Source organism: Hemibagrus wyckioides, linkage group LG01, assembly GCF_019097595.1.
Source record: "Hemibagrus wyckioides isolate EC202008001 linkage group LG01, SWU_Hwy_1.0, whole genome shotgun sequence".
In the NCBI taxonomy this organism is placed as follows: Eukaryota; Metazoa; Chordata; class Actinopteri; order Siluriformes; family Bagridae; genus Hemibagrus; species Hemibagrus wyckioides.
In genome coordinates, this window is record NC_080710.1 from 16,343,807 (window position 1) to 16,356,307 (window position 12,501).

The following is a 12,501-nucleotide window of genomic DNA, read 5'->3' on the forward strand; positions in this document are numbered from 1 at the left end:
CACTACGTAGTGGACAATACATCCAATAAGGGAGTGGTTTGGGATGCAGCCTGGATACGGGTTCGTTGTAGGCCAAAGTTCGCTGTGACGTCAGAGGTTGTGTGCGTCTGAAAATATGGCTGAAGGTACCGAGGCGTCTGTGGAGTTAGGGTAAGAGCGAGCTAGCTGCTTTATTTTACACCGTTTCTGATATCTTTAATAACAGAACGACTGTGCGCTGAATTCATTTTTTTAATCACATTTCGTGTTTTGTACGATAGTTATAATCGTACTGGTTTATAGTGTCAGGGGGTTACATGGTCAGCGGCTTGCTGGTTGTCGGTGTTTAACACCGACCAGGCATAACATTATGACCACCTTCCTAATATTGTGTTGGTCCCCCTTTTGCTGTCAACACAGCCCTGTCATATACATGTGTATTCTGACACCTTTCTATCAGAACCAGCATTAACTTCTTCAGCAATTTGAGCAACAGTAGCTCGTCTGTTGCATTGGACTGCATGGGTCAGTGAGCCTTGACCGCCCATGACCCCGTCCCCGGTTCACCACTGTTCCTTCCTTTGACCACTTTTGATAGATACTGTCCACTGCAGACCGGGAACACCCCACAAGAGCTGCAGTATTGGAGATGCTCTGATCCAGTCGTCTAGCCATAACAGAGTTTATCGAACTCGCTCAAATCCTTACGCTTGTCCAATTTTCCTGCTTCTAACACATCAATTTTGAGGACAAAATGTTCACTTGCTGCCTAATATATCCCACCCACTAACAGGTGCCATGATGAGGAGATCATCAGTGCTCATAATGTTATGCCTGATCGGTGTATGTTCATTTGGAAGCCACTTGGAAGTTGGCGCTATCTATTGGGATGGTCGCCAAAGGAAAAACTGACTTGCATTATACTTATAAAAATGTATGTGTACATATATTTTTAAAAAAATGGACCAACCAACTTGATATGATTCAAGATAACATTTTCTATTAAATAATTAACAGCACAAAAAAAATAAAAAACCCTACTAAAATCCTCACATTGTCTTGGCTTCAGACTGGTACATCGTGCTCTGGTGTTTCTGCGCATTCATACTCTTATCTACAGTTTTGTCAAATTCCTGGACGCGACTCTGAGGTAAATAGTAAACGTCATAGGTGTCAATGTTGTCAAAGCTTTTGCTTGGTGAACTTGTGCATGCCCTCATATAGTCCTTTCACTGCTTGTCATTGGCTCCTGTCTCACTGCCTGCCTTCCTGCACGCAGTGGACTGTGACCCATAAGATCTTTCTGATAAGATCTTGTTCAGTCATCGCTGCTGTCTAAAGCTCAGTCTTCCCTCTCTTGGGCATTGTTTTGTTCTGGTGTGTTTTGACATCTTTTGCAGTTTGGTTGTTTTTTTAAGCCTAAACTTGGATGTGGTCCAAAGTTCTATCAAATTTCTTGTGTTACAAAAATGTTTGAGAAGCAAAAAGTTGATGTTAAAAATGTTGCAGGTCATGGGGAATCACCCGCTGGCTGCCGTCATGGTGCCCAACATCTCAGAGCAAACTGGAAGAGGCAGAGGAGAGGATGCTGCAGCGTGAGTGCTGACCATGCTCTCTTATCACACCAAGTACTAAATTACTAAAATCTGAACTTACTGTGCAGTTATATCCCTGATTCTACATTTTCTACACAGTCACATGCCTAAACACTGACCTAATAGTTCTTCAAGAGCTCTTGGTTGCTGCTGAAGAAAGGACATTATTTACATTTACATTATTTACTGTCAAATGAGGATGGGTTATCCTTCTGAGCCTGGTTCCTCTCAAGGTTTCTTCCTCATATTATCTCAGGGTGTTTTTCCTCACCACTGTCACCTCAGGCTTGCTCATTAGGGATAAAAAACAGTAACTTTAAACTTTATAATCTTTTTTTTCTTCTTCTCTGTTTCTATACTTCTGTAAAGCTGCTTTGAGACAATGTCCATTGTTAAAAGCGCTATACAAATAAATGGAATGTAATTGAATTAAAAGGCGGGTTAAAAAGAGGAATCTGCCCAACATCCTTACCTTATCTGACATTTGCTGTATCTTCCAGATGTTGAAATGAGAGCAATAATAAATTAGAAATAACCAAATAGCAAGAAGTGCTGTGACTGCTGCATGAGCCACTCAGATGCCAAGTGATGCAGAAACTTTGTTCCTATCAAAACAACCTAGAAATGAGTGTGTTAATTTATTAGCTCCCCCTCCCTCTTCTGCTGCTTGATTAAAACCATGTAGAAACAGGAGTCTGCACTTAATCCCACTGATAATGTGCATATTATATTTAATTGGGTAATGTTGTGTCATTATAGTAATTATGGTATAATTGTGCATTTATTTATTTTATTTTTTTGACCAGCTTTTCTAATTAGATTAAAAGAAAAACCCTCTGAAACCCTCATTGCTTTAAAACAAAAACAACAACAACAAAAAATCCTGGCAAGAGATTTAGCTTGTGCTACCCTTAGATATTGGCTGTAGCTCTAAAGACATCATCTTGAAATTACCTTTAATTACATGCACTGACTAAATGTTAGCAATTAAGGAAATCTAAACCTCTCCTGTTTTTAATCTTTCACTCTCTGACTTTTACATCTATTAGCCATCCAAAGCAAGTTCTCCAAGCAGTTTGTCCACATCTCCAATGACAAGAAGCTGTGGACGCTGGTGTTCAGTGGCAGTGTGGAGAGTAAGACTCCTCTGGTGCTGCTGCATGGTTTTGGCGGTGGAGTCGGTCTCTGGGCTATGAACCTGGACGCTCTGTCCCAGCAGAGGCCTGTGTATGCTTTTGACCTGCTTGGCTTTGGTCAGAGTAGTAGGCCTCATTTCAGCACCGATGCCCAGGAGGCAGAAACACAGTTTGTGGAGTCCATCGAGGAGTGGAGGGAAAAACTAGGCCTGGAGAGTGTAATCCTGCTGGGCCACAACTTGGGTGGATACCTGGCAGCAGCCTACTCTCTTAAATACCCTTCCAGGTTCGCAGTCAAGATTCATTGCGCAACTTTGTTTTATCTCTTAGCAGATAATTGGTCTCATTTATCAGTTGTGAGTAACACAGTGTTCTTGTAACCTAAACTGAAGTAAAACTCCTCACACATTTACAAAAGTTTCAGTAACACTGATTCCTCTTCATACTCATGCACATGTTGTAAAATGCCCATACATTACAAAGCATGTTCACAGCAAACTTTAGTGACATTTACGTCCTCATTTTATAGGGTGCCATTTCTTTTGGAATGTCCTAATGGAATGGCTAGTCGTTGAGATTTTATTTATAATATATTTATTTTAAATTATTTTATTTTATGGATTTGGCTTGGCTTGATTGCTTTTACATCATTACTATGAAATGACTGCTTTTTGCAAAATTTGCATAAAAATCTGTGTAGGAAATTGAATTAAATGAACTGTTTAAACCTAGAAAACTGCAGTAACTCGTGTAGATTTATGTCTCTTGACATAAAGAAGATTCACATTAGTCGTCTCCCACATGAATTTACACACACTTCCGCAAAATACCAACTAGTTTTTCCGAAGTAATTGCTACTCTGAATGACTTATGAATACATAGCTTGATAAATGAGACCTAGTGTGCAATATCTTGCAGATGGTGTTAACTAGTTAAAAAAATCCCGCTTATGGACAAACTGGGTGGTAATCACTAAATATCAGAGTAAGGTGTAATTTAACCCGTCTTAAATAAACACCACTTTTCTGTTTGTTCAACTTTCTCTCTTGCTGTGATGCTGTAGGTGTAATTAAGGTGTTGACTTTCTTCTCAGAGCAAAGTTCACACCTTCACTTCTTCCTTACGCTCTTTTTTTTTTTTTTTTTTTTTTTTTTTTTTTTAAGAAGATATTGAACCGTGACCTCAGTGTTTCTTATGTAACCGTGGTTCAGATTCGACTCCATTTGGCATGACCTGTTTTTGCTTTTATTTAATATTTCTGACTTCTGATAATGTCAGGCATGTGCAAATACATTAAAGCATTCGAGAGAGAATTTGAATGGATTAATACACAGCATTTTTAAGTAGCAGTGTTGGACCTGAGATTACTTCAGTATTAATGCTATGATGACCATTGTGCAACATCTCTCCATAAAAATTCAGATTATTCTATGATTGTTGAATTTGAAGTTGAGGCACGTTTATTTGACGTTATTCAGAGTAAAACATCTGATCCTGGTGGAGCCGTGGGGTTTTCCGGGATGTCCAGAGGCTGATGAACAGGACAGATCCTTTCCTGTGTGGATTAAAGCCCTCGAGGTCGTCCTCAGCCCCTTCAACCCACTGGCTGGCCTTCGGCTTGCAGGACCGCTTGGTATGTTTAAAAAAAAAAAAAAAGTCTGGCTCATAATTCTTGCACGTCAAGCAATCGGTCATGCATGTATTTGGCTTGCTTACATGTTTTGTGTAAACTCTTTAACATCTCCTGCACTAAGCACACTGTGCAGTAAGAGCAGTCTTCTGTTTTCCTCACATTAAAATGAATCTGTAATAATAGACAGCTGTGTTCTGTGTTCTGAAGATGTCAATATTAACCAACACCCTGGAAGTCTTTAGTCTTTCCGCTCTCACATAAGTAATATATTGTCCATTGCTCTCGTTTCCTTTGCTTTATCTTAAGATAGATGAAGAAGATAGATGAATTCATGTATATTTAATCAAATATTTCATGTAGGTTCAAATTAACATTATCATTAGATAAGTATATAGTTAGCATAATTGGTAATTGGAGCTAATTGGATTTACACCTGTCAGCGGAACAACAGTGAATTATACTCTGTTTACACATCCAGGGTCACATCCAGAGAATGTTGGCTGCTAGATGTGATGTTGATAAAAGTTTTAACTGTATGCCATTTGTAGCGACTTGGTTCAGCAACTACCAATGGGAGTGAAGGCAGTAGAACATGTGATACCTCTTATCATGATTCATATACACCGATCAGCCATAACATTATGAGCAGTGACATGTGAAGTGAATAACACTGATGATCTCCTCATCATGGCACCTGTTAGTGGGTGGGATATATTAGGCAGCAAGTGAACATTTTGTCCTTAAAGTTGATGTGTTAGAAGCAGGAAAAATGGACAAGTGTAAGGATTTGACAAGGGCCAAATTGTGATGGCTAGACGACTGGATCAGAGCGTCTCCAAAACTGCAGCTCTTGTGGGGTGTTCCTGGTCTGCAGTGGTCAGTATCTATCAAAAGTGGTCCAAGAAAGGAACAGTGGTGAACCAGTGACAGGGTCATGGGCGGCCAAGGCTCATTGATGCACGTGGGGAGCGAAGGCTGGCCCGTGTGATCCAATCCAACAGACAAGCTACTGTTGCTCAAACTGCTGATGAAGTTAATGCTGGTTCTGATAGAAAGGTGTCAGAATACACAGTGCATGATGGGTCAGTGCTGTTTTGGCAGTAAAAGGGGGACCAACACAATATTAGGCAGGTGGTCATAATGTTATGCCTGGTCAGTGTACACACTGCATTTACTTTGAATTTTATATATGAGCGATTTCACTCCAGAAAATTTCATTTTAGTGGCAATTTTGCCTCCTCCTTCAAGTTTAGTGAAAAGAATATTAAGACTACACTGCCTTTCCAGCCCAGCCTCTACTCCGCAAAACTACACATTTTCCTCTCTGATATTAGCAGCGCTGTTGGTTATGTATTGTGTGTCTTTACATTTGTATTTCACATCACTTGAAATGTTATTTTATAATATGCCATTTTCTCATCATTCAGGTCCAGGTCTAGTCCAGATTGTGCGACCTGACTTTAAAAAGAAATATTCTGCCATGTTTAATGACAACACGGTCACAGAGTACATCTACCACCTTAATGTTCAAAACCCAAGGTACATTTATTTATTATTTATTCATTATTTAAGTATGTCTCTATCTGGTTTCTCTTTCCTGCTGTCAGGTACACAGAATACTATTCATATTTGACTCAAGTCTGATTGTCTGTTGGTTTGTGTGTTGTTTTTTTTTATAATATTGATGAAATATTTCACTTAATAGTATAAGGTCTGATATTACTGCACTAATAAACTCCTAATAACTGTTTTTTCTTTTTTTCTTTTTATTTGTAGTGGTGAAACAGCTTTCAAAAACATGACCATTTCATACGGCTGGGCCAAGCGACCCATGCTGCAGCGCGTTGGCCTGATTCACAGTGACATTCCCATTACCGTGATCTATGGGTCACGCTCCAGCATAGATGGCCACTCCGGCAATTCAATCAAAGAAATGAGGCCAAATTCCCACGTGGAGCTAATCGTGAGTTCTACATTCAGAGTTCACCTTACATGGGGATTTATCAGGATTGTTAGTTAAGAGTTGACCTGCAAGTCGGATTTCTGTGGTTTTTCTGTAAGATTTATGTAAGTCAAAGATCGCAAAATAGTAATAAATGAGTTACTGCAGTATTTATATCAGTGTTTAGATACTGGTTATTGTCATATATTGTCAATATTTCTTGTGCTCACTGAATTAGTAACCATTATGGTTCTTTGGAGTTTTATTATGAAATAGTCATTCATTCTCCTTTCACTCATCTGTGTCTGGTCTCTAGGCTATAAGAGGAGCAGGACACTATGTATTTGCTGACCAACCAGAAGACTTCAACCACAGGGTACTCAGTGTGTGTGAAACAGTGAGCTGTGATGAGGAATGACTGCTTTTTTTTTTCTTCCTTATTTCATATTGAACTCATTATATTCCCTATTAATACAGGTTAAAAGAACTGGCCAGAGTGCCTCTGTAAATCTGTATGTATTTGCATGCCGCAGTGCAGCATGTATCACTACAGCGTGTCCTTCACCAGAGCCACGTTTTGCACACTGCAGGTTTGCTGATCACTGGAATTTTTTATAACTATTGTCATAACTGTGTTCATTCAGGGATTAGTGCTCTGATCTGATGTTGACTGTGTTTTCAGTTCATTTCTTGGGCATACCTGCTCACCTGTATGGCCACTGATAAATAGGTTTAACTGTATATAGAAACAGGTAACTATAAGCACGATAACTATTCTCTGGGTTATTGACTGTTGCTTGCAGAAAATGTAAAGTTTCAGTATTATGTGACGATATGAAAAGTATAAATAGCATTTGGAATCATGCTGTTAAAATTCACTTATTAATGCACATTAATGGAGGTTGTGGGAACAATACAATCGAATTCCTTTCACTGATTATTGAACTGATAGATTTAGCAAACTATTTTAACAGCGACCACTGTCCCCAAGTGTCCACTCCTGTCCGAACCTAGCAAATGTAAGATGTTCTAATTTTTAGGACATGTCCCTTTCCTTCTACCTCATGAGCAGCGTAACTTCTGCAACTATGAAACAGGAGCAGTGTTCACTTTACACTTGGATGTTTTGTGCAATCTGTAAGCTGTGTTTTTATTTTACTTTGACCATTCACAAAAGAGGTAGAGAGTTTTGCAATGCAATGATTGTGATTCTTCTATGTAAGTATGTATGTTTATATATTTGCTGATTAATTTTAATGTGTTAGTTGAAATTCACTGCAAGTGCCTGTTAGAGAGAGCAATCCTACAGTAATTACTGTACTAAATTCCCAGTAAATTAAGTCTTTTAAAGATTGTCTTTGTGTGAAATTAATTTCTTGGAGAAGGCTGTGTAGATATGTTTGTTTATTACTTGTATAATAATTGGTAGAATAATTTTCTACTTGTACAAATAGTATAAATAGAGAAGTGCAGGGTTTGTCTTCTGGACTGATCTGTATTATTGATTTCTGATGGGGGGGAAAAAGGAGCTACGATATTTTACAAAAATAGTCGCTTGCCTCAACATTTTTTCTATAATAAGTCCTTTAGTTTGCTTGTTGTGGACAGCAGTAAAGCTATAATCAAGTATAATCAAGCAGTAAGGCTATAATCAGTGGAAGTACTGCAGCGTATATGAGCTTTTCAGAGTAGATTATTCATCTTATCCTATTGCTTAAACACTGATTTTAAGGGACTGAAATATCCATTCTCTTTAGCTTAAGAACCAGAATCTGAGCTTGTTTAATGTAATAAAATTATTTTAGCCTTTCTGTGCACTTCTACAAATATCACCCATTTTAGACAAAGGTATACAGTTCCTACCTGAAGCCACAAGAGGGCACAATTACACACTGCATCTGGATCTCTGACCCTGCACCTGCAGCATGCCATGGAAATCATTCTGATGTGTGTGTTACTTTAGTCTTACACTCCCAAGCCTCATACACTCCATAAAGCTTTGCTGTATACAAAACACACACACACAACTAGTCTATAATTTGTGTGTAAAAAAAAAAAAATTCAGTTTTGATTGAGATTGTAGTGTATTAAAATGTAATCAAAGCACATTGGCAGTTATTTATTTGATTCACAAAGTCTTTGTTATAGAATCACACAAGTATAGACATGCATACAGACAGCAGCAGTTTTCCTAACCTGATGGGAGTCGCTAGAGATGAGACAGTCACGACAACCATGGCTGAAGCTCTAAATGTTTTTCTATTGCGGTGCAGCAGTATTACTGAGGAGATATGAGCAACTCTCTCTCTCTCACACACACACAGGATCTGAGCAGGTTGTAGTCTAAGACTTCTGCATGATGATAAATGATAGGGAAGAAAACTTTTGGATTTTTTTTTTTATTTTTAGCTGAATCGTGTAAAAGAATCCAGGTCCATTTGAGAAGCAGCAGAATGAGAGCTGTTTTAGACCGAGCGTCTCTGTGAGCCCACTCCACCGTTGTGCACACTGCCACCTATCTTTGACATGAGACAGTGTGAGTGGGTGTGTGTAGAACAGGAAACTGTGAGTGTGTTTTATGTGTATATGCCCTGAGTGTTCAGATTCTGTCAAGTGTTTAATGTTTATTTGATACAACCTCCGATATGGTCAAAAAGCACCTTTTGGATTTCACACAAGAGAAAACACACAGGTATAGTAGGCATTTTATTATGGAGATATTGTAGGCATTTTAGCTGGGTGGTGTAAATTGCAGTGTGTGTTACAACTTGGATATGGAATGTGAAGGAGACTGGGTCGATGACAGAGGACTAGAGCCCTATGGGTCTTCTTGACATCAGGCCAGGGGAGGTCTCCACACAGCCCTCAGCCGACTGAGCTCTTTCCCGTTGCTAGGAGACCAGCCCAGCGCCTATATTAGATTTAATTTATTAAATTCCCCCTCACTCTGGTGCTTTTTTACAATCTCTCTCTCTCTCTCTTTCTCTCTTTCACTCCTCTCTCTGTGTCCCTGTCTATTCCTATCTAGAGATAAGAGAAGCAGCAAGCACCGGCATTGCAGCACGACTCAACCGTATACATGTGCAGGTTTTCAGACAGTTGTGGAGTGTGACAGGCAGTTAACCACTCTACAGTAATGACAGCACTGCACATACGGCATGTGTCATAATGACCTCATGTGCAGCACGCTGTCATTGACCAGACTGCTTTCTATTTTTAAGTGAAGAAGCTCAGTGGCTACCACTTTCAGGGTTTTTCTTTCACTTAATTTGTATAAATACTTAGCCTTTAATATCTAGCAATAGTTAACAATATTGGATTAGTATTAAAGCAGGAAAACCATTAACCAATACATAACTAGTTCTGCTCTGACCTAAGCTCAGGCATTATGGGACATTTTTTTCTGTTGGAAATAACTTGTATTATATATATATATATATATATATATATATGTATGTATGTATGTATATATATATATATATATATTTCTGAAATTCTTTATAATAGTCTACCAATGATAGAAATAGAAATCTTCATGTGTCTCTTGTTCCTTCAATAGACCATAGATGCTGTATGTCTAACTGAATTACCATTTTCTGGTATGTTTTAAAGAGCAATGAGTGTCAGGCCAACGTAGTGCCTGTTCTGCCAGTTTTAATGCGTGCAATCTGTAAGGTATTAATTTATCATTACAGTCATGGAATCAGAAAGAGCTGCAGGTCTGAGTAATGCATTAGCAAGCGAGTAAAAAGAGACTATGATCTCAACTCTCTCAGAGACCACACTCATCTTTACATCATGTTTGAAAAGTTGATGATATCAGTTTAAAAGAAGGTAGGAAGTTTCTAATGAATAATGCTAGAGAGAGAGAGAGAGAGAGAGAGAGAGAGAGCGAGTGTGTGTGTGCGTTTTAAGACGGGGGGGTGGGGGCTCAAATTTCAGAAGTTGGGAAAAACTTCTTTTTTTGGTGTAGGAGGTGGAGTGGATTTTTATGTATCATTTATCACCATTATGCCGTGTTATCTTTTACATTTACATCAGATTATAGTGCTGTAGCTCTGCTTGCTGCTCACATAAAGGGAGGAAGAGGAAGCTCCATTACCCCATTATTTGATCCTTGATGATATGACATATTGGAGAACAAACATAATCATCTTCATCATCATTATTATTGACATACATAAATGCAAATGAGCGGTCAGAGGAAATTACTAGGAGGAAAAACTATCAAAATATAGTACTAGTACCTCGCTCTACACAACCATGGTGAGCAGAAAAGCATCTCATTGAACCTTGAACCATAATTCTAAGATCAAAGCCACAATCAGCCATAAGGATCACACTTTTTCCCCATTCTGATGTGATATGAACAATACCTGAAGCTGTTGACCTGCATCTGCATGATTTTATGAACCGTGCTTCTGCCTCATGATTGCTTGATGAGACAACTGTCTCTCTCTCTCTCTCTCTCTCTCTCTCTCTCTCTCTCTCTCTCTCTCTCTATATATATATATATATATATATATATATATATATATATATATATATATATATATATATATATATATATATATATACACTACTGCTCAAAAGTTTGGGATCACTTGCATATTTCAGCTTGATTTCAGCTATGGAGAAAGACTCCATCAGACAATCCATCTTGTGGGAGATGCTCCAGGAAGCATGGGGTGAAATCTCATCAGATTATCTTGAAAAATTGACAGCTAGAATGCCCAGGCTGTAACTGCTGCAAAAGGTGTTTTTTTTTTGATGAAGGCAAAGTTTCAAGAAGAAGAAGAATTTCCATCAACATCATTATTGTCATATCATCATGTCAGCATGTCCTGTTCTTTTGCTATATTTTCTATTCAGACTAATTTTGTGTGTGTTTCCTTGGAAAACAATAAAAATTTTTGAGTGATCCCAAACATTCCCAAACATATATATATATATATATATATATATATATATATATATGTATATATATGTATATATATATATAAATATATATATATATATATATATATGTATATGTATGTGTGTGTGTGTGTGTGTGTGATGTCAGACAGCCGTTTAGAATTTGAGCCTGCTGTAATCAGCACCGCATTATCAGGCTCAGGTTGCAGGTTGCATTAGTCTTCAAGTTCCTCTGTCAGAAGAGATAATGGAAAAAAAGTGTGTGTGCGTATGTGCATGAGCAATTGAGAGAGTTAAAAAAACAATTCCAAATCATGTTGTCTCTTTCCACTTCTCCACACCTATTTTACACTGTCACAAGTGTCACAATTGATACATAAAAAAAAAAACATAGAAGTGTTTTATAGCCTGTGTATATACACAAATTCTCACACACTCAGGTTTGCTGTGATGGTTGTGAAACTGCTGACTGCTCAGGTGGGCCAAAAGTACAACAGTCGCTATGGTGACCAGAACCTGACAATTCCAGATGGTCCAACACTCAGCCTGGCTAAACCACAGTGCAGGGGAGTTAAGAGGGTTCAGATTTGTTTTAAAGCTTGTACATACTGTACAGACCAGTCCAAATACTTCCTCCATATAGAGCAATGGATGAACGGAAGCCTGTCTGCTTTTGTGATAAGCCGAACTTTATCCGTGCTAGTAGTGCAAAAAGCTCTAAAATTGCATATTAGGAGTAGCAGCGCTGTCGTATATGATTAATATGTAAATGGGAAGCACTGAGGCAGATTTGTGCCTCGTCTATTTTAAAGTAGCCTTCTCAGCAGGTTCCCATCTCTTTTTTCTCTTTTTTTTCCTTTTTTTTTTTTATTTAAAGTAGAGGGTCTGGGCCATATCGCCGCCGTTTAGGCAGACAGCTCTGGCAGCCGGTTCTGAATCTGAAGGAGAGTGAGTGTGAGAGAGATATGTACCATGTGCATGTGTGTCTCTTCATCCTGCTGGCTTTGCTGACCCCACAGTATGAGGCGGATGCTGATGCTTAGAGGTCCATCTCCCCTTGAATACCCCCGCTGACTGGCATGACCTTAGATCTGTGTATGTGTGTAAGTGTGTCTACACTTGCACAACCTAAATACTTCTTCTGATGTCTAAGTGTGTGTGTGTGTGTGTGTGTGTGTGTATGTGAGAGAGAGAGAGAGAGAGAGAGAGAGAGAGAATGCGTGGGCAAGAAACAAGTATGTTCCTGCCAAGCCAGCACTAATAGGCCTAATGCTTCCTGAGGAGTTGCCCAGTGCTGCA

The 12,501-nt window shown here is 38.7% G+C and overlaps 1 protein-coding gene across 3 annotated transcripts; it reads left to right on the forward strand.

The window, feature by feature from the left end:
• Window positions 1-35: 35 nt before the first annotated feature.
• abhd5a (abhydrolase domain containing 5a) lies at window positions 36-7,312 on the forward strand. Of its 3 annotated transcripts, none has more exons than XM_058398134.1 (8): window positions 86-150; window positions 1,049-1,129; window positions 1,489-1,574; window positions 2,624-2,996; window positions 4,189-4,343; window positions 5,771-5,882; window positions 6,120-6,306; window positions 6,602-7,312. In XM_058398134.1, exons 1-8 carry the CDS (start codon window positions 116-118, stop codon window positions 6,701-6,703), a joined length of 1,131 nt encoding a protein of 376 aa, XP_058254117.1. In that variant the 5' UTR covers window positions 86-115; the 3' UTR covers window positions 6,704-7,312. The 3 variants fall into 3 exon arrangements, with proteins under 3 accessions (XP_058254118.1, XP_058254117.1, XP_058254116.1); XM_058398133.1 differs by lacking the exon at window positions 86-150 and adding an exon at window positions 176-913; XM_058398135.1 differs by lacking the exon at window positions 1,049-1,129 and having other exon boundaries at window positions 36-150.
• The last annotated feature ends 5,189 nt before the right edge of the window (window positions 7,313-12,501 follow it).